General features: G+C 31.1%; 1 protein-coding gene across 1 annotated transcript; it reads right to left on the bottom strand.

Annotated features, from left to right (window-relative positions):
• Positions 1-604: 604 nt before the first annotated feature.
• Positions 605-25052, bottom strand: LOC134685169 (MAM and LDL-receptor class A domain-containing protein 1-like). Its single transcript, XM_063544646.1, has 24 exons — positions 24894-25052; positions 22896-22945; positions 22378-22722; positions 21650-21724; positions 20964-21026; positions 19590-19671; positions 18886-19006; positions 17880-17952; positions 16113-16304; positions 15307-15433; positions 14160-14279; positions 13604-13713; positions 13053-13171; positions 11204-11358; positions 10844-10957; positions 9771-9865; positions 8955-9087; positions 7871-8052; positions 6873-6957; positions 5466-5879; positions 3343-3434; positions 2277-2406; positions 1697-1875; positions 605-1281 (listed from the first exon to the last, which is right to left on the bottom strand). The coding sequence occupies exons 1-24, from the start codon at positions 24952-24954 to the stop codon at positions 1195-1197; spliced, it is 3204 nt and encodes a 1067-aa protein (XP_063400716.1). The 5' UTR covers positions 24955-25052; the 3' UTR covers positions 605-1194.
• Positions 25053-27907: the final 2855 nt, after the last annotated feature.

Genomic DNA, 27907 nt, shown 5'->3' with positions numbered 1-27907 from the left:
TCCTGGAAAAGATTTTTTTTATCTTCAGAACAATTCTTTGCAAAATGACAGAAAGTTTTGTTTTTAAAAACCTTTGTTACAGGGTTGTAAAAGTAAAATAAGGGTTAGGCAAATGTTAAATTTTATAAAAAAAGAATAAAATTCAAATGATAGAGTAAAGCCATTTCTATCGATATTTTGTAGTGTGTATTTATATGTTGTAATGTTACATTACTGTCACAGGTTATATATATAAGTAGGTTAAACGTGCACCTGTCCTAAGTTAGGAACCTGTTGACAGTGGGTGTCGTTTGTTGATGTGGTTCAAACGTGTTTTTCGTTTCTCGTTTTATATATAGACTACGCCGTTGGTTTACCTGTTGGAATTATTTTACAATAGTCATTTAGGTCCCATTATATCGTGCTGTTTTGTGTGTGAAAAGACTCCATGTTGAAGGCTTTACTTTGATCTATAATTGTTAACATTTTATACATTGAGACCTGGAGACGTTGACGGAGAGTTGTCTCATTAGCTCTCACAAATCATCTTCTTATTTATATTTACATTCTTATGAAGGTCAGGTGGTTTTAGTAACTAATGCAACTAAAAAAAACAAAATGAAAATGATGCAATACATGTTTATTAGAAAAAATACATATAAATCGAGTAAAGACATTACATCGCAGATATGAGTTAGCCTGTGTGTCAGAATGTAACACTGTACCTAGCATGTTTCATTGGTAGAAAAGTGTAATACTGAACATAGCAGATTTCAAAGGTATGTGTCAGAATGTAACACTATACATAACATATTTCATGGGTATAAGTCGAAATGTAACACTATATATCAAATATTTCAAAAGTATGTGTCAGAATGTAACACTATAGATAACATATTTCATGAGGATAAGTCAAAATGTAACACTTTACATCAAATATTTCAAAGGTATGTGTCAAAATGTAGCACTGAACATAACAGATTTCAAGTGAATGTGTCAAAATGTAACACTGAACATAGTAGATATCAAGGGATTGTGTCACAATGTAACACTGAATATAAAGTGATACATATATATTTTAAAAAATGAAAAATTAATTTAAAAAATCTGCTCAATTCATTCTCTTGAACATCCATTAAGATGTTACAAATTAAAGTATTGAATTTTATAGGAATGTTTGTTAACTACATTACAAGCAATTGTTCTATTAAATGGCTAACATGGATTGTTCGTGAGAGTAATTTCGTCAAGTGCGATGTCACCTTTGTTCCTCGTTCCTCCTTTTGAAGCTTCAAATTCAATCTGAAAATAAAAATATGCTTAAAAATTATGAGCTATCATTTGTTTTTAATCAGAGGAAATGCTAATTGTATGAACGGTTAATGAGATTCGAAAGGAATCAGTCACATAAAATAAAACATGTAAAAGACAGCTGAAAGTGCGAGACAGAAATAATTATTAACAGGCAAAGCGTTTTAGGTTTTTTTTCTTCTCTAAATTGATTTATTACTTTTAAACAGCGATATGCTACTGTTGCCTTTTAAGATGGCTGTCAGATCATTAAAATATTACGAAAGTTATTTTGCATTATTGCTTTACTAAGCGAACCGGTTTAACCCCTCCAAGTCAAGTGAAATAAATCAAGTTATATAATAGTGAATACCATGCTATTGTTATTAGGCACATAGTAATTAAAATATATTCAAATAAAACATACAACAAGATCTTCGTGGTAAGGAATCTCAACACTGGCAAATGACCATTGGTCTCCTTGATTGCCAGACAGGTCCCAATCATTAGACCACAATCCGGAATCTCTTTCCTGTGTAAAAACGGTAAGCGATCCAACATGACGTCCATACATGTGATAGTAAAATTGTAGACAAAATGTAGAAGCTGTAATCATTAAAATTACGATACAGTTTACAGATGTACATGTGTAGCATAAAGTTTAAACTATTATCAAATTAATGGATACATTAAAAATTAAATGTTGTAAATGTTTATTGAACTGTTTTTGATTTAAGATACATACAATTTAGACAAAATAAAGATTCTCCAACCATGAAAATTAAGTAACTATTAACTGATGTATAACATTAAGTTTATACCATTATAAACGTTATGCATATTTTGAAATATTTTCAATGTCGGTTGAAAAGTTTTAATTTACGATTAAAAAAATATTTACTGCTTTGACTAACAAATTGCAAAAAATTGAAAAATGGTTACTGAAATATTGTGATATCAAAAGATGATTATTTAACAAAACATTTGATTGTATTGAAAGTACTTACAAGGCAGTACTGTATCAATAGAGGACAAAACTGCTAAGTCATCGATTTGTTTTCCAGATACTTCAATATAAGCGTACTGACTCCCTGCGTATGCATTAGTAGGGCCTGTTTTTTTGTTTTTTGTTGAACCCTGCATTTAAAGAAGAAAATTTGTTGTTAAAATGTGAAGGTCCCTGCATGTATTTATACATACTTTATTTGTATTTTTGTCTATGTAAAAGAACAGCAACATAAAAAAAAACATCAAAAGACAACTTAACCACTTTCAACAGATGAAAAATTGTCACAAGTGTATTCTATGGGCTTAACAAAATATGCTTTCGTGCGGTGACCTATGTATGTTAACTTTTATGTCATTTGATATCAGTTGAAGATTTGTATCATTGACAATTATACCACACTTTTAATATTTAAAATTAGATTAGCCCTGGTTAAACGAATGCAGAACATGTTTTTGAGAAAATGAAAAGCCAACCCTTACTACGCAGGCGGTCTGCCGACAAAAACTATATTTGATTCCAACCGTTATCAACCTGATAACGGTTGGAATCAAACATTGTTTTTTTTTGTCAGACCGCATGTGTAGTAAGGGTTGACCTTCTGCATTCGTTTACTTATTGAATTTTTCGTCACTTTATATCATATTACATCCAGCGTGAAACATAATGATTATGAAGGATATGTTCAAATTATAGTCACTATAACTCAGTACCCTCTCTCCCGAATGTGACCTAGTGATTTTATCGAGTTTTTACTTACATGAGCACCACGTCAGAAATGAATCACAAAATATTGTTAAAAATTGTACATATTATCTGATATTTTGAAATAAATTAAAGAAGATGTTGATCGTAAGCTCATTTTTTATTGGTCTTTTTTAAGAAACAAAAGTACCAATAGACGTGTATTATATCTCTTAAAACACAAGATTCAAGACTTCATTATGTATCTCATTTGCTAAGTATTACAAATTGGTCACAATCCTTCATACAGAGTTGAAGGAAATATTCTAATTACATATGGAATTTATCTACACCTGCATAACATTATTCTGATTTATACTTACAGAATGATCAACAGTCCAGTCAAAATTGTCGCCTAAAATATTTTGGAAGACACATCCATGTCCTTGTTCAAAACCACAGTGATAGAATGCACCTACAATTGAAACATATATTATCTTTATAAAGGTTAACACCATCATACAAAGGTATGCTTAATTTATTCACTCATAAAAACTATAATAACCTATGAAACGACTGTAATGTTATTTCCAAATAAATGAATGGTGAGCTTACCATATACGTTCGAAGTCAAACTGGTTTAAAACAAAAACAAGGAATGCGACGTGAATGCTTCTTTAGATATTGCAATACAATCATTTGACGTGGTTGTTAAATTTGATATATGCTTATTGTGCTTCTTTGTCAAACATTTGTTGTTGTTTTTTGTTCTGATTGAGATTGAGACAAGGTGATGACTGTTATACCCCTTTTTTGACAATTTTACCTTTTATTTCTGTTTTGCTCACGCATTTTTTCAATTTAATGGAATTTGATGCCACTGTCATACAAGTGAGGGGTTCAACGCTATAAAACCAAGTTCAATCCAACATTTTCTACATCAGAAATGCCTGTATCAAGTCAGGAATACAACAGTTGATGTCCATTCGTTTGATGCGTTTTATCTGTTGATTTTGCCATTTGATTAAGGACCTTCAGTTTTGAATTTTCCTCGGAGTTCAGTATTTTTGTGATTTTACTTTTGACATATTCAACAAGTTAAAATAAAAGACATGAAATGAAATGCAATTTGATTATAAAAACTTACAGAGTTTAACATAACTAATATAAATTACACAGATGTATGATATACATCTATGAGACACAATTCTACATTTACCAGCGCAAAAGACATGATTTAGGTTTAATAACTAGCTATTAAATTTCAATTTTATTATAAACTAGCCTTCGACCTATCAGTAATTAATATAATGTGATGTATATTTTCTAAGATTAAACACACAAAATAAATAAAATAAAATGGTATAATTGCAAATAAAATAACTCTCCATCAGTAAAAAGTTTAAAACATAGGTCATCTGACGGTCTTCAAAAATAAGCAAATAGTCCTGTCAATCTAGCATGAATTTGACCCTAACCTTGAAGTAAGTGCAACAAAAGATTTTAAAATTTAATCTTTAGCATTATATCCCAAATATCCATAGAAAAAAGGCCCATAAAATCTAACTTGAGGAAAACTAAAATATCATGATTTTAAAATTCCTTGACAAGGGAGATAAATCTGAAAAAAAAATCAGAAATTTCAATAAAAATTGATACAAAATTAGATAAATTTACCGCTTCTACTCAACAGAATGTATTGATTCTTGATATTTTAGCCGTCTTTAAAGTATGACAATCAACTCTAAAAGTGTTTTCATATTTTTTATCAAGCTACAATCTAGATTCCACAATTCATAAGTTAACCTTTCCTAAGATTTTTCAGCATGTCTAGGTGAAGAATCTCAAAGTGAATAAAAGTTATTACTGCTATATTCTTCCTTTGTGGTTTAAAGACATGATTTGCGAAATTACAACCTATTCCAATGTTAATTTCCATAAGAAATTAAAAATGCAAATTTGAGTTTTCCTCGAGTTCGATTTTATGGTCCATTTCTCTGTATATTTGGGGCTAAATGCTATAGAATAGAACTAAAACACCTTTTGTTGCAGTTAGTTTGGGGTTCAAACTTAGTTTGACTGGACTAAAAACCCACTATAAGTCATATGGTTCGCTACTGACCCACTTCGGATCCATACAGATTTAGTAAAATTCATAGTGAAGCCGGAGGTCTGATTTATGTACACAATAAATAATGAAAAGCAAGTATCACATACAACAACAAACAACAACCATTGATTTTCAGACTCCTAACAAGGGGAAATCACATATAGAATGAAGTGGTTTATACATGTTTGATGGTGCCAAAGTCCCGTTCCCTAAACATGAAAAATTATGCAGCAGTACAACACACGACCAAACTTTAAAACTCAGTTGAATGGCTTAATTCATCAGGTCGATATGCATTTGTGGAAATTAATATGGCTGCAGCGATTCGGGATTTGTGATATAACTATAAGACGGACATCAAACAAATACAGTTTGCAGCTGTATTAATAAACTTACCTGGTGGAAGATTGGTAGTAGTTGGAGTTGTTGTGGTAGTAGGTGGAGTTGTTGTTGTAGTAGTTGGAGTAGTTGTAGTAGTAGTTGGAGTAGTTGTAGTAGTAGTTGGAGTCGTTGTGGTAGTAGTTGGAGTTGTTGTGGTAGTAGTTGGAGTTGTTGTTGTAGTAGTTGGAGTAGTTGTAGTAGTAGTTGGAGTTGTTGTGGTAGTAGGTGGAGTTGTTGTTGTAGTAGTTGGAGTAGTTGTAGTAGTAGTTGGAGTAGTTGTAGTAGTAGTTGGAGTCGTTGTGGTAGTAGTTGGAGTTGTTGTGGTAGTAGTTGGAGTCGTTGAGGTAGTAGTTGGAGTCGTTGTCGTAGTGGTTGGAGATGGTGTCGTAGTTGATGCAGTGGTAGTTGTAGGAGGTACAAGAGGAGTGTCTGCAAATAATGCATACGACATGTAAGCTTATATAAGGCAAATGGATAGTTTAAGTTAGGGGCCAGCTGAGGCGCACCTTCGGGTGCGTGAGTTTCTCATGGTGTTGAAGACTCGTCGATTCTCAATTTTATTCACAGATATAATATATTTCATTAGCTACACTGGTATAGTATCTATATAGTATCTTTTAAGCTCAAATTTGCTTTTACATTTAGGAGCTTGTGCAAATAATATGAATTCTTTTCATGTAGCTTCGTTTTTATATCAATCAAAGATTTTAACAGATATCAGAGTTTTAATTAAAATTAATATGAGCTATGCGTATTCAAAGTAGTTAGTCAGTACATGGTACTAATATGGTTTATTTGATACATTTAAATTGTACATTAACAGTTTATTAGACAAAATTATCCCACTAAACTGAGGTTGTCACTCAATTCGAAAATCGGTTATTTTTGGCTAATATTTATTTGAAAATTAACAGTTTCTACTATGCAAATGTTCAGCCAATATTCATCCTTCCAAAGATTTCAAGTAACAAGTTTACAAGTACAAATCATTCATTGTTTCTCAACCGTATATTGAATAAAGCCTATTAGTATTAATTAGTTAAACTCTCGGTTAAAATAAATTAAGATACCACTCATTATGTCCAATCTGATGATAATCTACATTGACAAAGTGGACCTTCATTTCAGTGAGTTCTTCTCGTTTTATTCGTTTTTGAAAACGTAGCTCCTAAGGAATTTAAATGTTGAACACGACAACTATGCTTAGCTCACTCATCTTCTATTTTGTAATTTAAATGAATAGCGATAAAAACTAAATGGCTGAGTCCTCCTCAGATTCATACGTAAAATGTGTGTTTTGTTTTGATGTATCTTTTCAGTCTCCTCTTGTAAGAAGTGTTTTCAATAAACGTTCTTCAAACATTTCATTCAACTTTTACTTATCCGAGTAGATCTTTAGTTTCTTATTAATGTTATACTAACCACAGGTGCCTGGAACTAACCAAATGTCATCAACGGCCATATCAGACATATATAGAGTATCACCAGTTATGGATTCAAATGTAATCTAAGGAAACAATACATAATTTGAATATATGTTGTTTTTTTTATATAGATTAGACCGTTGATTTCCCCTTTTGAATGGTTTTACACGAGTGATTGTTGGATCCTTTTTAGCTTGTTGTTCGGTGTGATCCAAGGCTCCGTGTTGAAGGCCGTACATTGACCAATAATGGTTTACGTTTATAAATTGTTATTTGGATGAAGAGTTGTCTCACTGGCACTCATACCACATCTTCCTATATCTATAAAACGACACGCACAACAATATGAAAGACATATATATATAATTAATATTTTAATACAAATGGTACGAATACTCTTTTCCGTTTGATTACAATACTGAGAATATTAAAACGAAAGAATGTAACAATACAAAAAATAAAAAGATAAAAAAAAATAATATGAAATTATACAATGTGCTAGCTTGGGAAATTCAATTTAATTCAAATCAAATATATATATTTTAATTCGATATTGGAGCAACACATTACATATATCAAAACTGCAGAAAGCCTTTTGACCTTTTGAATATGTATGTTCAACTCTCCAAAAAAGGGGCCCTAAAATCACCCTAACAAATTATGATTTGAAATTCATGTATAGAAGGGATTATATTAGGCAACCTGTTGTCATTTCCACTAATTTCATTTTGAGCAATATGTGTCTGATCGACCATTTTTATAGACATTTGCAAATTACATCATAACAAGGACAAGATTATAATAATTTTGATTACCCCGTATTGGAACTGTTTATAACAATTTTATCTGATGATGGTTCATGTACGAAAGCAACGAATGAAGAATCGATCATCTTCATGCTAAACCATTACATTTTTTTTTAAATCACGCATGAAGTGAATACAAATACTCGTTTCGAACAAAAATTGTTTCCACAAAAAAAATAGCTTTACTTACCTTCAAATTATCTACATCAGGTATTTCTATTTCTGCCTGCTTCCAGATGTTGCCTTGATTGCCAGATTTTGTGAACAATAAAGTAGACCCACTATCGTCTGACATATAAATATTTAATGTCCCCATGTCTGCTGAGTAGTAACTGTACATATGATACCAGAAAGATAAGCACCTCTGAACCTCTGCAAAATACATACTCCAAAGTCAAACAATCAGAATAGTTAATTGATTTTATATTGGACTTTAAAATGCAATAATATACATCGAAATAAAAATAATTTGTTTTCAAAATAATAAAATAACAAAAAAATTACAAGGACATTTTTTAATTGAGAGTCCTTGTTATAATGACAATATCAAAAGCTTAAATCCATCAGAAAAATGAAAAACGACTGTCATAATTCTCTCTTTGTACAGGCATTTCCATATGTAGAAAACGGTGGAAACCCTTGGTTTATTTGATTTTTGTTTTTTTTTATTTTAAACATATCTTATTCATTAAGATATGAAATTGATTGAGTAACAGGCACAGCCTATTAAAGCTCTCTCCATATTACCATTGGTATGGTATTTGTCAATTTATCTAATGAAGGCAAACACCTGATATATGATACAACAATAAATAAAAAAACAACTTAAACACAATAACCAACTGATTGTGTTTATATCTGAAGAAGGCTTTACATAGATTCATGGAGAAAAGCTTTGATTTTTTTCTAAAATTCATCATATCGTCACCACTTCAAAACAATATGATTTTGAAGTATTGTAGACCGATTGTTATATCAAACAAGTAATTAATAAAGCTTTTAGGTTAATTAGATTTAAACTATAACTCTTTACAAGGTAAAGTCATGTTTAAATAGGCTAGAGAACAAGTTAAATTTCTGTAACCAAATAATACTTTGAATCTAAAGGCATTTAGTTTTGATATAATTTTAACAATGTAGCTACGGTTTTACTTTAAAACGAATTCGCTAAACCTAAAGCTAGATGGGAATCATACTTATTTTGAGGTACTAGTATTTAGAGAACGTAATTTATTTGAAGTACAAGTAATACATTTTTGAAACAGTGTACTCACTTGGTAAATTCATATCTGTATACATAATGGCTGTATCGTTATGTACCCGTTTATTCCAAGTCTTTGTATAAAGGTATATAGTTCCCTCTTTAGCAGCTTTGGGACCAGTATAAGCACTAAGAGGTGCCGGTTCCTAAATGAAGTGAGATATTTAGTCATTAAATGTGGAATACGTATGTATTTAAAAAATTTAAATATTTCATTCACCGTATTTACCATAACTAAACTAAATTTAAACTAAACAAATCAAAACCATTGTTTCTTTTTTAATGAATCAACAGTTGTTTTGTTCATTTGTTAAAAAATAACTTTGATTATTTTCTGTTATTACGATCTCTTTACCTGTGTAATTACAACAACACCAAAAAGAACCGTTCAGTAAAGATTCATATTTAAAAAATTTGATCGATATTAGTTCTAAATGAAGGCAATTCATTCAACAGCTTCGTGAATGAAATCTAGAAACTTATGCATTGCAACGGTCAGCAAAATTGTGATGGCGATCAAATAAAGTGATAGTTTCAGCTCAGTCAGAGTCATTTGGAACGGGTTTTGATATAAGAAAAACTTCTTTTCGTGAAACTCCCATAAGATGAATATGCTTTAATTTAGATAAAATAAAAACGTTAGGTCTATTATATATGGTATAACGTTAGACAAGAAAATGTTGTGAAACATCTGTCTCATTTTTGTTCAAAGTGATCAGCAATGGTGCATATGCGTATCTGTTAGGAAGGCGACTGTCTTTTTTAATTTTGTCTTTCGGAAACATAGATGATCTTTAAAATGCATGTGAACAATATTCAGTATACTTACAGAACGAGTTTCCCAATCGAAGATATCATCATTTTCTTCTTGAACTAACATACAAGGTGAACCAACCTCTACAGTACAACTAAAAGCCGAAAACACTGTAAAATTGAAGTAAAACGAAAGCTAGATAAGATTGTAACATATTGATATTATGTTACTACAAATTATGTTATTCGTATCACACATAGTTATAAAACCGTTACAATGTCGGGAAAAGTTTTCAATTTACCAAAAAATGATTGATTATAACTTACAAGTTCTAGGATATTTATTATTGATAGTCTTTTTGCAACTAAGTATGATGACAATGAAAATGTACTTTTTCTTATTAAGAGCTATACCTTATAAAAGCCAGTAATACACTTACTTATTGTCCAATAGAAAAATATTAAACAAGAATGTCTCCATACTGAAATTTGAGTTAACAGTCCAATTTGACATTACAATTAGAAAGATCATATCGTAAGTAACATGTGTACTAAGTGTCAAGTTGATTGGACTTCAACTTAATCTAAACCTTTCTTGACCAAAAACTTTTAAACTAAAACTTTAACCTGAAATGGGACAGATAGACAAACGAACACACGTACGGACGAGCAGACAAATGAACGAACAAAAGAAAGCACAGACAGAAAGCATAATGCCCGCAAGTGGGCAAAAAAAAAGAAAAGCAAATATATCGATATAGGAAGATGTGGTGTAAGTGCCAATGAGACAACTCTCCATCCAAATAACAATTTTAAAAAAGCAAACCATTATAGGTCCGTGTACGGCCTTCAACACGGAACCTTGGCTCACACCGAACAACAAGCTATTAATGCATGCCTTTAGGTGTGTGAATACGAATTTTGAAAGAGTTCGTGAAACCCATTGTAGAAGCATGAAACCAAATAGAAAAAAAATGTGTTTTTTTTTGTTTTAATTTGGGTTTTTTCTTCCAATAATATACGGTTTTTAAGCAATTGCATGTATATAGTATAAATTGTTTGCAAACGTTTAGACTATTTTTCAATACTGGTAATATTAAAGAAATAAATATAAATGTGTTTTGTCGTCTCCTCTTTTTTTTGTCCTACCTGAGGGTATACTACAGTTAGTTCCCGAAAATCCCTGGTCGCATGTACATGTGTAGCTGTCCGTGTTTAGTGCACTATCGCATTTACCATGCTTACACGGGTAATCAACACAACCTGAAAGCATTAAAAAAATTTAAATAAGATATAGTACGCATATTATGTGTCAATGTTTATAAACCTTACAAGGTGGTTAAATTTGTGTATAGATTTAGAACAAGTTTTTGGTTTTTGTAGTTCTTATTTGTGGACAAAACATTGCTTGATAATTGAATCCCTTTGAATGCCTTTTTGTCCCGATAAACTTCAAAATGATTAAACAAAACCAATGGATTTTTATCCAATTCCTTAGTTTTTGCCTACCTGTTCCAATGGACTGAAGGGTCATACTAAATCCTCTAGATGCTGCCTGATCACTGCCTACATCGCTGTCAAATATGATGATCATTGTATTCATTTCTTCATCTACTGTTGTATCCCATATCTCATTCGCTTCAATGTCCGTACTTCCGCATCTCCTTCAAAACAATGTCTACATTTACAATTTATGTTTGACCTTCCCAGTTCTTTATTATGTCCCCCTACCTGCTGGAATTATCTACATTTTTATTTTATTTATTTTTTGTTCTCGTCCAAATCATGCCTAGTAATCGTCGAAAATGAACTTAATAGTATGCAACAATCAATATATCTAGGATTTCTACTTACGTTAGTATAGAGTGGGTAATTATATAAGAGAACGCGTAGAGGTATACAAAACACATAGGAATTCATAAATGTTCATTCTCATTGTAGTGTTAGTCGTTTTCTATGACTCCGTCGACATTGACGATCCAACATCCTTTCATATATAAGGAATGGATATGATGACCCTGATGCTCATTTCCCGCCCCATCTACTGCCAGTTTCTGCGTCCTTACTCCAAGGCGAAATCTGTTCAAAATTATTTTCCTTCTTTTACTTCTTTTCTTTCTCCGGCTCCCTCTATTCTCAATCCCATATTCCCTTATCCCTGCCCACCCACCCTCTCATAAATATCAAAGTAACCGATTCAGAAGATCGTCCGTCATAGCGAATTATACATAATAAGTAACGACATGAAATACTGTATAACATTATAATGAGTTTGTGCTGACTGTAAACAAACGAAAGAATCACCATGTTTTATCCAATGTCAAGAGACACTGAAAACAAAAACTAAAAATGCAGTATCATTTTAGGAAGGACTTGAATATCTGTATGCAGAAATGACATAAAAAATGTAGAGAGTCATTTTTAAGGTTATTTCAAATAGAAAGAAAAAATATTACAGTCATACTGATAATTAAATTCTAACTTGCATATGGAAAGGAATAATCATGAAAAAAATGTCGATAACATTATATCTTTGAGCTGATAGGCAATTACGTTCAACCAATCAAAACGTGTTTCATCCAATTTTGAATTATTATGAAATATTGGTTACAAACGCAGCTTAAATGGGTGTATATCGTGTACAAGATATAACACAAAACAAGAAACGATAAATTTGTGATAAATCTTTAGAAATATAATTATTCGATCAATTGTTATTTTGAATTCAGTTTATAGCAAAGTGATGTGTTATTTCCATTTGATTCAATAGGACAAGAATAACGCTGATCCGCCCATTTACTGTCAGACAGACACGACGTATTCTTTTTATATGCTAATAGAATATGCGCGTCATCAGATGAAATTCATCACTGAATGATTTCCGAAATATCGCAACAATATAGTATTCTAGTTTTTCAAAAGTAAGAAATGTAATCTTTAAATATTGATAACATGAGTGAAGAAATCATTTAACTCTCAGTTAGATGGTGAAAAACTATGTTAGCATTACAAGTGGAGTTTATATTGTAATAAAAGTAATTATCACAATATTCAAATTCAAACTAAACCTTCATTTTATTACCAAATATCAAATTTGAAAATAATTCTTTTGCCCGTTTAATCAAGTTTTGACACGAGAACAATATTATTATTCAATCAATCAAAGACTATAGTTCCAAAAGTGACAATCACAATGATGACATCGATGTTTCCGAGATGACAATGAGGCGTTCTTAAAAAGTTGGTCGAAATGAGAAGAAAGCAAAAGAGAAAAAAAAAATATGAAAAAAGTTAAAGCACCTTTACACAATTATATGATCAAATCAATGCTAAGGTTATCTATAAATTATTAACTTACAATGGCCCCATATTGCCAAGTAGGTGATAACGAATCTGTAACCAGTGATAACAAGCATTGTCGTTATTGCTGATTTCCATATCTGTAATAGTGGCTCTAATAAGGTTTTCTGGTACCCCCTGTCAAATTATATATAATTTTAGTGCATTGTCTCATATCAAACAGAGACTTTGGTTACATCAAATCAAATACATGTAAAGGCAGATGATGAGTTATCAATCATGTGTTTATATGATTGTACGGATCTCCAAAATATCAATAAAATTGCGAAGAACAAGAGACAAAAGAAAACAAACATATACTCTACATTAGAAATGCGGAAAAAATCGCAAACTCTTCCTAACATTTAAATATGAATACAATTTTATCGGGATATCAATAATAAATTTACAGATTACTATTTACGACTTTCCTTCAATCAGACTCATGTAAAGAAAACTGATTTTCTGTGGAGAGATGATCCTACAAACTAAATGAAAACTTTATTCACATAAAATAAATTTAAGAATAATAACTGTCAGCTTGTTTCAAAGTTAAAAATCCATACTTACTTTAATCAACCATGTACATTTTGAGCCAAGACCATAATTATTTGGATAGTTTGGTGATGTCAGTATTGTTGTCTCTCCAGCTGTTAAGTCTATGGTACCTCCGCATGTAACTGAAATATATATATCAGGACTTTATAAATGTATGTCCCTTAGTTTTGTTATTCATTGGTACATTGATTTATCATTTTCGTATTTTAAATTGCAAGCTTATGCCGACTAGGAAACACGACTGTGTTTGTTTAAACCTTTTATAAATACTTTTACAGTCAATTTCCTACTGCATTTTTGCATTCCATATACCATATCAAACAGCAAGTGGTTTTTTTAAGTGTATAATATTTACCAAATACATATTAACGATTGTGTACTTACCGGGGTTAATTGGAAGCTCACAAAAATGTCCTGCTAAATCGTCAGCTAATTTACATGTTTAAACCTATTATAAACTTTTACAGTGAATTTTCTACTGCGTTTTTTAATTCATTATAACTAACCAAATAGCCGGGTTATTTCTTAGATAACATCATCATTAATAAATACTTAATTGTGTACTTACCGCTGTTAATTGGCTGCTCACAAAACTCTCCTGTCAATACGTCCGGACATTTACATGTACAGGTTTTATCAACGAATCCTCCATGCTGACAAGGTTGGAAAGGGAGCGTGCCACAAGATGCTAGAAACAAGTATTACATAGTAGAATTAGAACAATGATTTATTATTTGGATCTAATGAAAATTAAATATTAAAGAAATGTTCATTTGAATGCTATATTGAATCCGTTGAATTGTCGGATTGATCCAAGTCACCAATAGAAGTAACAATAAGACAAAAGACCAGTCTGAAAGATTTCACAGTTACTGAAACTTAAATTTGAGTTAAAATCAACAAATTAATGAAACATATATATCGATCAAAGACAAATTTATGTGTGATGCCATCTTAATGGTTTTCCAAATGATTAAATTAAAAAATATGACAAATGGATCAAATGATTATGAAATATTTACTACATTACTTGCAAAACTATAGAAGTTTCCAAATGAAAATAAACACAATAGTTCACAACTAGAATAAATCTGAAATCTGATAATTTCACTCCTCTAACGAGTTTCATCATCCCACACTGGGTGTTATCAAGACGTTGCAGGAAAAACACATAGGTCCTTTAATTTGTTACTTTATTTCGAATTGAGAGCCCGTGCTACATATAACAAAATGAGTAACGTAACTAACCCAAGAAATGAAATATCGAAAAATATGCAACTCTTGACCGAACAACACTCATAATTAAAGCATGTGCGCGCGGTCGTCAATTGATGTCTTATTCTAAATATGAATTCTAATATCAAAATTATTAGATAAATGTAACATTATTTTCAATGAAATACTGGGATTTCAATGGAAAAATACTTGTTAATTTTAGATGTTAAATAAATCAAAATAAATGCAATCATCTGACGTCATTAAACAATGATTGATGTCGATAATGTTGCAACAACACAATCTGATAATACATATAACAATATGTAACAACTTTCATTTTCTACTTAATTTCTAATAAAAAATTCAACTGTCAAGATAATAAAAGAAATAAAATAAAAAAAAAAAAAAAAAAAAAATTCAGATAGTGAAAAATATTTAACTCGTGACTGAACAACACTGATTACTAACTAACATGCATTCAGGCATTAATTATTTACCTGTACATGTATAAGCCGTGGTTATATCAGCCACATCATAGAACATTAAGCCAGTTGCACTATCTGCCTGGAACTCTAGACGCCAGTCGTTAAACTTAATTGTTTTGCCTCCATTATTAGAGAAACTCTGAAAACAATCGTCAAATGTTCGTATGATAATAATTGTAATGACATATTGAAATCAAAACTAATAAAGGTTGGTCTTTGTGTATTTTCCTGATTCAGATTTTAAAAAGTAACAACTCTATTTCAGTATTAGGACATTTTCTCTGATTTATTCGTCACTTTACGAACACGTGATGCAAATAAAATAGAGTTTTTCCACCGTTTTACTTGGGGGGAGTTTGATCCCCATAGGTAAGATGACTCCAATATTAATTGCATATGATTGTCTTTTTTTCTGCTTAAGGTCAGTGGCTTTCTATGGACACTCTGTCATCCTTCACCAATAAAAATGTTAGCTTTAAAATAGGTAATAGTAATGAAAAGTTCGTTAAAACATCAACAATCAATCAATCAATTTTTAAATCTTCCATCTGTAGACGTGTCTTTCTGTCAAATGTCAAGTATAATAAGCATTGCTCTGTCTGAGTGTGTTATTGCTGGAATTGAAGTCATAAAACTTTGCTCAGTGCTGGGAGCACAAAAATCATGCTCGAAACATGACATCCAGAGTTTTGATTGGTTAATTTTTGAGTCTGAGTACAAAAATCGTGCTCGAAAGTTTTATGACCGTAAGACCTGTTTTTTCAGACAGATAGGCATTGCTATATCTGAGTGTGATATTGCAGATTATAACAACTTACAGATAATCCGTACATCATATCAGATGCTGCATCCAATGGATGATTGTTCATGGTTTGTTGTTTTTGGAAATTACCTTCCCTTCCACTTTGTATATTCTTTTCTATAATAGTCATGTAATCATCACGGTCTGATCTCGTCTGCTCATGCTGAGCACCAATGGCATGCATCATTTCGTGAACGGCTGTTGCTTTCTAAAAAAATGTATAAGAATTGTAAGTTAATCATAGGTAATTTGGCATGAAAAGACACAACATTTACCACAGGAAGCTGTTTTTTATAAACCCCAGGTGGTTGAATGGTCTATGATTCTAGGCACGGTGCAGGTGATGTTGCAATGATGTCATAGACGCAAGAGTTTGAATCCCGCTGAGAAAAGATCAATTACACAAATTTGGAGATATAACATTTAGGGCTAAATTGGAGATGAATTATCTCAGACCTGTACCTAGTGTTTTTTTTTGTTGGAGTGTACAAGCACCCGTACACCTCCATATGTATTTTTGTCCATCTGATGAGTTAAGCCTTTTTCAACTGTTTTTTTATATGTCGTTCTTAATTTTGTACTGTTATATCACTGTCCCAGGTAATGGGGAGGGTTGGGATCCCGCTACAATGTTTAACCCCGCCAAATTCTATATGTATGTGCCTGTCCCAAGTCAGGAGACTGTGATTCAGTGGTTGTCGTTTGTTTATGTGTTACATAATTGTTTTTCGTTCAATTTTTTTGAAAACATTGGGTCGTTAGTTTTCTCGTTTCAATTGTTTTACATTGTTATTTCGGGGCCTTTTATAGCTGACTATACGGTATGGACTTTGCACATTGTTGAAGGTCGTACGGTAACCTATAATTAATTTTTGTGTTATTTTGGTCTCTTTTGGAGAGTTGTCTCATTGGCAATCATACAACATCTTCTTTTGTATATGTAAATATGAATGGCTTAATTACTAGATTAAAGAAGGTTTCGCCAAAAATAACAATAATTATCGCCTGATTACCAATTTTCATATTACCTAACGAAGGCAAATGAAATAAACAGTTTTTCAAATATAATTATTTATTGCGAACAAATATTGAAAACAACGCAGATAAAGCAAAGTTATAAGGTTTATATTGTTCAAAACAAATTATTCAAAAGTTATTTACATATTTTGGTATTTGTGAGAGACAATCATTATTGTTCAAGGTAAAGGATGAATGTTTATTGCAAGAAATTCGTGTTAGAACGATAATGTCAATGAATATCTTTTATAAATACATCGTATACAGAGGTTTAAGGCATAGAGAGAACATACAAAAATGTGCTAGTTGAGCTATGATGAAGAAAAATTGCAAACGAAAATAAACACGTTGTATGGAAATATTTTGAAGTTGGTTGTGCGTAATGATGTTTCTTTGTCATTACTCCTTACCTGGGTGTATTTAAGATTTTAGATTTTTTCATACCAAAATGTCGTCTGATCTGCATATTTACCTTATGTGTATGTTCTCGATTCCAACTTTATGACATTGTGTGGATTCATATGGCGATTGTTGCATGTATAGCAGGAAACTCATACTCTTTCGAATCACCGATCTAGCTCGTTTTTGGGTTTCATGTGATTCGATAAGCTTTTGTTTAATTCCTTTATTTGTATCTTACAATTAGGTTTATGACAATTATACCGCTATCTAATATAAATCTGACATTTTTCATATCTCGATTAAACTAATAACGCTGAATAAAAAAGCTATACCTTTGTTAAATAAAAAAATAATCAAAACATACATTTACACAGCCATTTCCCAAGCTTAGTTCTTGTGGAAAACGGTTGACATTTCCAACGTACGACCAACAACCACTATAATAAAGGATAAAGAAAATATGAAAAATAGCAACAAGTTAATCATCGTGTACAAAATTATTTAGGCATTTTAAACGTTTAAAAATAAAATTGACTGTATCAGGGAAACACAACAATTATGTACTCTTTTTAAAGTCGAAGAACAGTAAATGATCTATGTCACAGATTATTTTTGTAACTTGTGCTCGTTTAATATTTATCTGAAAATCGAGAAATAAATATTTAAGAATACTTCCTTTTTTACATGGTAAATTATTTCAAAATAGGTTTATATAGGAATCAGAAAAAATCGACGATATTTTCTTGATAGATCTACGTAGATTTGTCTAAGAAAACTGTATGTTCTTGATACATACATTTGCTTTTCAATGATATAAAATGGTCAAATGGTCACCGACGTTAATGATGGTGTATTTACCAATCCAATACATTGTTGGTAATCTAAAATCGACGAATTTTAATTCTTACAACGCGCGTTGACTTAACGATTATTTCAACGCTTTCGTTTTTTTCACCAAGAACACCATTTTGAGTGATATTTACCATTAAATTAAAGTCGGTTAACATACTTTTATTTAACATAATTGAAACAGAAATTTGTGTACCAACAACATATGATATTTTTTAAGCAAAATATTTATATCAACAGTTGTAAATTTCATGATTTTAAGACAATTAAAGACCGTTTTTGCCGATGTTATGTGCTTTCTTTACATATGTTTACCTATTTTGAAAGAATTCAATCAGCTATGCTGTAGAAAATAAAAGAGATAGAGGCATAATCTAAATGATTACTAAATATACACACCGACCAAGAGTGACAAGTTATTCTCATTATTCAGACTTTATACATGTATCTTCGCCCGGAATCCTAAATGGTTTATTTGAAATCATAATCTCTATGCATGTATCAGTACTATATTAACTCACCTAGCAGATATAATCTTAATATATGGTACATCTGGTGTACCATCATGTGGTACCCAATTTAAACACGTTTGATCATTAATTTCTTGTACAGCGCTCTCAATTATATCTCTGTCTGTTGCCTCTGAGTAAAAAAGAATTAAGAATTCATTATAAAGAAGCATTCCATTCGGTGTTTTACAATCTGTTGCATTATGGATATTGTCATTGTACGTATCAAAAATTGAAAACAACTTCCCTTGATTATGTTTGGAATGTTGTGAGCCATTCACAACGTTTTGACGTACTCTTTAGAAAATAGAACCAAATGGCAATCCCAGGACCTTTAAAAGTGAGAGACCGTATAGTCGGCATGATAAATGTGAAACTATTCAATTTGCTATACTAACGGCCTAGTTTATAACAGAAGATTTACGACGAACAAATATGACAGATCAACGATAACGACTGACAGTTATACAGGCTCCTATCTTTGGACATGACAATACAAAATTTTGAGGGGTTTAAAATATTTGCGAGTGCTCAATCCTCTCCATAGATTTGTACAGTGGTGCAAGAGCAAAACATAAAAACAAAGTATAAAATTAAGTTAAAAAAGACTTCGCTCATCAGATTGATAAAATAAAAAATAAATAAAACAAAAACAAAACTAAAAACACAAACACAAGAGAAATAATTCTAATAAGATAGCATTTAACTTAACATACCAAATACGGTATCAATTTCATAGGGTACCCTTCCATTCGGCCATGACCGAAAAGTACTTATGAAATTTCTTTTGAGTTGAACCTGAAAAGAAGAACAGATACATCATTGATGCGCTTAAATTCATCTATAATATAATCTGTAGTTATGGAACATTGAACTATCGTAACTGTAAATATTTGTTTGTATATATTTTAACACTATTGAGTAATTAATTATTCCATTATCTTTTTTAATGCATTTAATTACTTTATAATAAACAACAAAATCGAAAGCGAGGCTCAGTCATACAAAATACCGCAACATTTACGTAACGGGGAAACATCAATTGACAAAATTCATGCATGTTTAATCTAATCTAACTTAAAAATTAAACAACTGAATCAAGATGATATGTTTCTCTGATATCATCAAATGGAACTAGTCACTATATGTTCATTTAGTTATTATCCCAAGCATTTTCGATATTTGTCTTTTAAATTCGGATATTATTAAAAGGATATTATTTAATGTAAAGACTATCAGTTCTCGACATATCGCCATCTTGCCGACATGTCTAATCTAAAAATTCACGTGATATCTATAAACCACAAAGAACAATATGAATCATGGATTTACCGACTGTGCATTAATAACTGCCATCATAAATCGGGGGTTTCCGTAGACGGTCATTCAAGACAAAATTTCTTGTCAAGCATACGTTTGTTCTGTCCGAAAAGGTTATGACAAAAGTCTACAAAGTTTTCCAAATCACACAAAAAAAAAATTTGGATACTAGTATTGATATGATACAATGTTGTCGTTTTAATTTCTTACTGTGAACATGGTATTTTCCCTCAAATTCTTTTTTTATTTTATGTTAATTGTTAATCTTTCATAGACAGTCTCCATTTAAAATAATTTTTTTCTGGTTAAATTCTAAACTTGAATGAGATGATGAACAGACACCTCTCTGTGCTAGTCATATTAATATTTCTACTCTTCCTTTGTATTGTTTTAGGGGGGTATTTGTATGATGTTGCGTCGTTGTATCATTGACTTTATTTGTCTATTTCTTTCTTGTTGAATTTGATATTTTCTATTCCATCTAAAACTTATTACAGATCACTTTGCAGCCTTGAACAGTTAGCAAAATTCTGCTATTATAGGAACCCGACTTGAAAAAATGTGGAACAATTAAATCAAGAAAAATCAGTGGCCTGATTTGTGTAAAATGCAACAGTTCAATGTGAATATTGAAATAGTGTCTCTAAGCGTTTCTTCTAAACTAAACCTTTTAATACGTTATGTTTGTCTATTTTTCAACCATTTTCTTGGTTTTAACTATGATTATAAATCAAATATTAGAAATTAAAATATGTTAAAGTATAACTCACTGGAGGGTCTCTTTCTAGATCTTCCCCTTTGGTCTTTTTCTTATCATTATGTCTTCCTTTGGGCTACAATTATTTGAAAGAATTAAAAAAAAACAGAGATAATTTTCATGACATCCCTAGATTGTAGATTCTTATATTATGATATATTGTATACATCGAATGTTACAATCACATATAATCACTATTTCAACTTGTCTATATTGAATTATCCTTTTTTATAATATGTTTTACAATGTTCGTAACACGGAGGTCTGTTCATAAATATGCTTTTTGTGTTAAACAACTAATAGAAAGAAATTCCGTGTATATGGATAAAGTGTCCTGCAATTTTTAAATTTATAAATCAGCCTTTCATATTAACACAAAAGTATTTGAAGAAATGTATTTCATATATAAATTGAAAAAGTAGTTTAGTATGCCTTATCCTTAACACGTGAGTAATAAATTTGCGTTTTAGAAAAAATATATAATAAAATTGAGAATGGAAATTGGGAATGTGTCAAAGAGACAACAACCCGACCAAATAAAAAACAACAGCAGAAGGTCACCAACAGGTCTTCAATGTAGCGAGAAATTCCCGCACCCGGAGGCGTCCTTCAGCTGGCCCCTAAACAAATATATACTAGTTCAGTGATAATGAACGCCATACTAATTTCCAAATAAACAATATACACATTATAATATACCTGATGAACATGTCCGTGCAAATCCACACTCATCGCATCCAACAAATAAGAAAACTCAGAATCAGCGTCAAGATCCTGGTAAAAGTAAAATAAATAAATTGTTTTGAAGTTACAGACGACTTTCAAATTCGTGCATCTTCCCGTAACTTTCCGAGTTCTCAAGACTTACGTTAAAACAATTAAAACAACACGTTTAATATTTTCTTCCGTCCAAAGCGCTTTTCTGGATTTACCTTCATCAGGAACGCTCAAAGCCAAATGTCGACTTAGGATTCCGATATTTACGGTGATTCATTTTGGGTCAACAGGCGTTAATCTATCATAAAATAAAACATCTGAAAAGGATCTTTATTCACTCAGTACAAGCGTCCTTTTCATAAAATCAAGGATGTTTGTAAAGTGAAATATTTTATGCAAATTTTTGTAATTTATTGTCCGTTTTCTTATAGGTTTACCGAAATGAATGTGAAGGGACATTTGTTTTTGGTATTGGTAAATGTAGATGGTGTTTAGGTTATCAAGGTTTGTGTTTGAGCAACTGTCGTATGATATGTTTGTTCTTTTGAAGATCTGATTTAATACGTATTTGTCAAGCATAAAATACGCACGCGTATTAAATAATTAATTTGTGTCATGGTATCTTCATTAGACATGTTGGTGTATGATCATCTTACAAAGTTTAAAGACGGTCTGACGTATATATAAAAAGAAATAAATGAAAAAAATACCTCTGGTTTATCAAACATGTACCCCTTTTTACGACCTTTTTTGTTTTTGTCTTTGTTGTTCAGTTTTCTTCCTTTCTTTGTTATTGCTTTCTGTCCAACTTTGTTCGTATCCTTTTTGTTTGGAGCTAGGAGTTGAGCTAAGCGATTGTCATGCTCTCTTCCAATGGCCTGTAAAATTCTATGTGTTTTATCATGATTTATTTCGTTTCTTTTCCCTGCTGTTGGACGCCCATAGTGACGTTTATAGCCGCGTTCTCTAAATTTGTTATTCACTCTTGAAGCAGCATGATTCAATGATTTGATGTCTTGTTCATCAGTTTCCAGTATCTGCCTGTTCACTGTTTCCTACAAGAGAGCATATTAAAACTTATCGATAAAAACGGAATAACAATGTATCTATTGATGTCATATTGTAAAAATATATAAAATATGTCAAAATATTTTGGAATATATATACTTATTTGTATATTTAAGTGTGAGAGAGCTAGTCGCTATCATTTAACTTTATGCAAACTTACTGCGAGTAATTCCTTCTCCAACTCATTGATTTCTTCTGCTATTTTGTTCTCTATAAACAGACAAAAATAATAATTCTGTAAATAATAAATGTGCTGTAGAATGTCGAATTTAAACGTCATTTCTACATTAATAGCTGAAACATTTAACAACTGTTACTGTAAGTTCTCCTACCACAATCATGAGTTCCACATGTACAAGAGACGAAAGAAATGAAGCATTTATATCACGTGTGCTTGTAGATCCCCGTGTGAAGAAGGAAATGTAACAAGTCTGAAAAGAACTGCTGATTCTTCCTCAACATCTGGTCCCACTCACTAACTCAGCGTTTGTCAATTAGGTCGGGTAGCTTAATCTTGCTGGGGTTTTTTGTTGTAATTTTTCTGTTATCGTCTCCTTTTTACAACAAAACTTCAATTTACATTAAATTTTTAAGAACGTGTTTATTGAGGAAAAGGAGCTTTCCGTTTTGAATTATCATCGGAGCTCAGTATGTTTGTGATTTCACTTTTTCATTTTAAATCATTTGAAACCATATCGCTGATTGATTGATTGATAGTTTGTTGGTTAACACTTGTTGATTAAATCACAAACACGTACGAAACGTTGATACTTTATTACGAGTCCATGTATTGTTAATTACTTCCTATGGAAATTTTGTAATTTGAATATATTTATTTTGTGATTTTTATTCAATTCGTAAAACATAAACTTGACTGTTAACTTCGCTCTGATAATTTGTAGACTGGGAATGAAAATATTTTAAGAAAATTTACAACATAAATTTGTTATTTCCTTAGTAAATTGATTTTTAAAAAGTATCGAGGAATTTTAAAGTTTCCTTTTCAAATAAGGTATAAGCAGCTAACAATGACATCGAATTTCCTTACAGTAAAGGACAAATTCATAAGTTCATAGGGGAAACAAAATTCCATTGTTATAACTAAAACGACTTCTTAAAATTCAGCTCATATGAATTTATATTCATAATATTGTGTTCATATAAAATTGCTTGATTCAAACTAATGATCACTAACTACTTTTTCAAATATTTAATTGGAGGGGGTAATTTTAGTTTTAATCTTTTTTGACAGGTTTTTAAAAAAAATAAGCACAGTTGAATAATTTGTATTCAATGAGGCTAAATGGTTTCCTACTGGTTTTTTTTTATTTTAAAATCGTTTATGCTGATGAGCATCAGCGGGAGCCTACCTCAGAAAAGAATCTACCTTGGCATATACTATAATGTATGTCATGTTATTACCGCTGAGTATAGGTGACATTCATAATTATGACACCGAAGTGTTGACTACTGGGCTGGTGATGCCTTCGGGGACGAAACGTCCACCAGCAGAGGCATCGACCCAGTGGTGTAAATAGTTATTAAAGGTACCATGGTTATAATTTAGTACGCCAGACGCGCGTTTCGTCTACACAAGACTCATCAGTGACGCGCAAATCAAAATATTTATAAAGCCAAACAAGTTCAAAAAATATCTCATTTCATTGGTTGTATTCTGTTGCATTTTTAGGCGTTTACTAAATTAAGACATTTTGTAAAAACCTGAAAATTAGGCAATATCTAAAATGTCTTTCTTTGACAGGCTTCTAATAAAATTACTAAAATGCTTGGTCGGTTTGTAAAATGACTTAACTTATAAAACAAATTGCCTGTTCAGTTTTATAATATTTGTAGAAAATTAAGATGGATATGTCCAAACACACCCTCTCTTGGAAAAAAAATAGCCAATGGTCAGTTAAATTAAGTTTGCTTTTCATATACCAACAAGTGTTTATATATACATATATATGATTTGTATTGTTCAGTGAAAGTCTCAACTCTGTTTTTACTTGTATAGTTTAACTTTCTTCGTCCGAGTACCCGTACACCAGAGAAAAGGATAAAATAATCATTGATTGCTGTCCCCATTATATCCGTCAGATTCGTAATTGCAAAAATTCTTACTTATCGCATACAAAATAAATAAGTAAATTCTTACCGTAGCTGACAGAGACTGCTGCAGTAAAAAGAACCAACAAAATTAAGAAACTGAAGTTCATTATTAGTTGATTAAGATGTACCGTCTGTAGCAGTTCCAAACTTAACTCTTCTTATATACCCGATTGAATTTGATGATCTACGTTAGTAAAACGTCATTCTTGGTCAAGGTATTTAAATAGCTTCCGATTGGTTTTATATTGATAGAGAAAGTAAAACGGATGAAAAAGCAACTTACGTATATTAAGAGATTTATTTACCTTGGTCCATTACATATCAAATGCAATTAAATAAAACAAATTGATATTTTTGAACAAAGTTAAGATTTAACAATTATTTTAAAATCGTGCTTACACATCATGTTAATGATCACGGTTACTTTGATAGTCCCAGATTTTACTATCATGTATACAAATATACAAGGTTAATTGTTACGTAAATAGGGTCATTACCCAAATAAAGATTACTTATAACCATTGCAATAAGGTTTAAATGGTTCATTCCATGTATATAAAAAAAGTTTTTAAAATTTTGAATAGTGTTTTGGGTACTGACGTTAATAATCATTTAAAGGGGGCTCAAGGATGGAAATCCATGTTTGTATATACATATAGGATTTCGCTATTTTTTCTAGTCTTGATGTCTTTCTATGAACTTTATCATATACTTTATAGAAAAATAAAATTAAAAACATGGAGTCACCGTTCATTTAAGCTCACAATTTCCCTTCGAAAAATGCATGCATTTTTTGTTAAGGTTCTCTTTTCTGTTGAACTAATATGAGAAATATATGAGGTAATATCAAAATAAAAAAATCTTAATTACAGAAATCGCTTAAATTTTACAATTGTTTGGCTTTTTCAGTGAAATGAACATTTAAAAAAATCATCTGGGGCCACAGCAAATTGCTTTGTTTGCTTGATTTTTTGTACCATATCATAAAGTAGCAACTAACAGTTTTATGAATAAAATTTGTTATATAAAAATATTGTTTTAATTTTCGCTAAAATTGTTGTACCCTCGAGCCTCCTTAATAACGTGTTATAGAATTCTATTATTTGTCTTTACAATATTACTTCTACTGTTTAATCTGTTTTTGGTGATATCCGTTTGACGTGACTTTGTGCTAACACATCCTGTCATTGTGTAATTGTTCTATTGTAAATCTTTGTATTATTGTCTGATATTTTTGTTATATGCTTTGTCTATATAGATATAGGAAGATGTGGTGTGAGTGCCAAAGAGACAACTCTCCATCCAAATAACAATTTAAAAAAGTAAACAATTATAGGTCAATGAACGGTCTTTAACACGGATCCTTGGCTCACACCGAACAACAAGCTATAAAGGGCCCCAAAGTTACTAGTGTAAAACCATTCAAACGGGAAAACCAACGGTCTAATCTATATAAAAAAAACGAGAAACGAGAAACACGTATAACATGTATAAATAGAATGAACAAACGACAACTACTGTACATCAGATTCCTGACGTAGGACAGGTGCAAACATTTGCAGCGGGATTAAACGTTTTAATGGTACCAAACCTTCTCTTTTTTCTGAAACAATAGCATAACATCACAATATAGAAAAACAAACGATAAAATATTAATTGGCAGGATAAACTCAATCAAAAAACGTTAAAAAAAAACACTATGAACGAATAAATTTGATCTGCGATATCTGAATGCAAATGTTCCTGGGTAATTAATTATCCTACATATGGCTGTGTCATTACGATTGTCTCACTTATTTTAAAACAGGTTAAAAGGCATGTAATTAAGTGGTGCATTCAGAGAGGTTTTGCAATTCAGAGTTTAAAATGTTTGACAACTGAAAACAAAAACTGACAACAAAAATAAAATATTAGGGACCAACATTCAATGCCAAAAAGCAAACAAATCGGTCCAAACAAAGCCATGGCAAGACACCACTGCGAAATATTTTACCCTTCGAAAATTATAACTTTAAAAAAAAAAACTTGTTTTAATAATACAGGTTAATCTTGAAGTTTTTACAATTGAGTAAGTGAAAATTAGAAGATGGTATATAGACAAGTTTCATATTAATTTAAAATAGCAAAAAAACATTATAAAAAGTATCAACAGGTCGAATTAACAGGAAAATACGATTTGAGAGTACTTGCAGTTACTGACAGCTAGTTAAAAGCCAAAAACAATTAATAACAAAAATTCATGCATCAGAGACATAGATTATATGCCTTGTTTTCTTCTTTGTTACATATTTGTCTGTTCTTATCGTGATTAAGATTGTAATAATAAGTGTCACATGATATCATTTTAATTTTAAATGATTAAAATGTATAATAGCATGCTAGTATATGTTCCTGGGTAATTAAATATCCTACATATGGCTGTGTCATCACGATTGTCTCACTTATTTTAAAACAGGTTAAAAGGCATGTAATTAAGTGGTGCATTCAGAGAGGTTTTGCAATTCAGAGTTTAAAATGTTTGACAACTGAAAACAAATTCAATTGCATGTTATTTTTCAAAAAAAATACATATTAAATATGCTTATCAAAAAAATATTAATTATTTCGAGTTTGCTTTAATGGACAATTTTATCTTTTATAATTGTAATTTCCATTTAACTCAAGTGCGAGAAAACACATAATATGTAGAGCAATATGTGCACACCCTTCCGGAACACGTGTGATCCCTCCAAAGTTCGGCGCTTTCGTGTTGATCAGTCTTTAGTCTTCAAGTTTGTGTTTTCTGTAATGCGTTTTTTTGTCGTTTATTGTTGGCAATGACATGGTGGTTTTTCGATTGATATGTTTTTCATCGTCTGTCATTGTTTCAATTATTTGTTGTTTTTGACTTTGAAGTAGCTTTTAGTAACTGCGAGAACTTTATTATGGATACAGTGTGTCTTTTGAACTAATGTTACTTGTGCTGATTTGAAGGGTCAAGCCTTTTTCAAGATATTTAACCGTATGTTTTATTTTGTCCTGTTTAAAACTGTCTCAGATTAGCATAGGTTTGTGCGCAAA

The sequence above is a fragment of the Mytilus trossulus genome, chromosome 9, assembly GCF_036588685.1.
Source record: "Mytilus trossulus isolate FHL-02 chromosome 9, PNRI_Mtr1.1.1.hap1, whole genome shotgun sequence".
Classification (NCBI taxonomy): domain Eukaryota; kingdom Metazoa; phylum Mollusca; class Bivalvia; order Mytilida; family Mytilidae; genus Mytilus; species Mytilus trossulus.
Note: the sequence above shows the minus strand (reverse complement) of the source record. Positions and strands in the feature narration are given on the sequence as shown.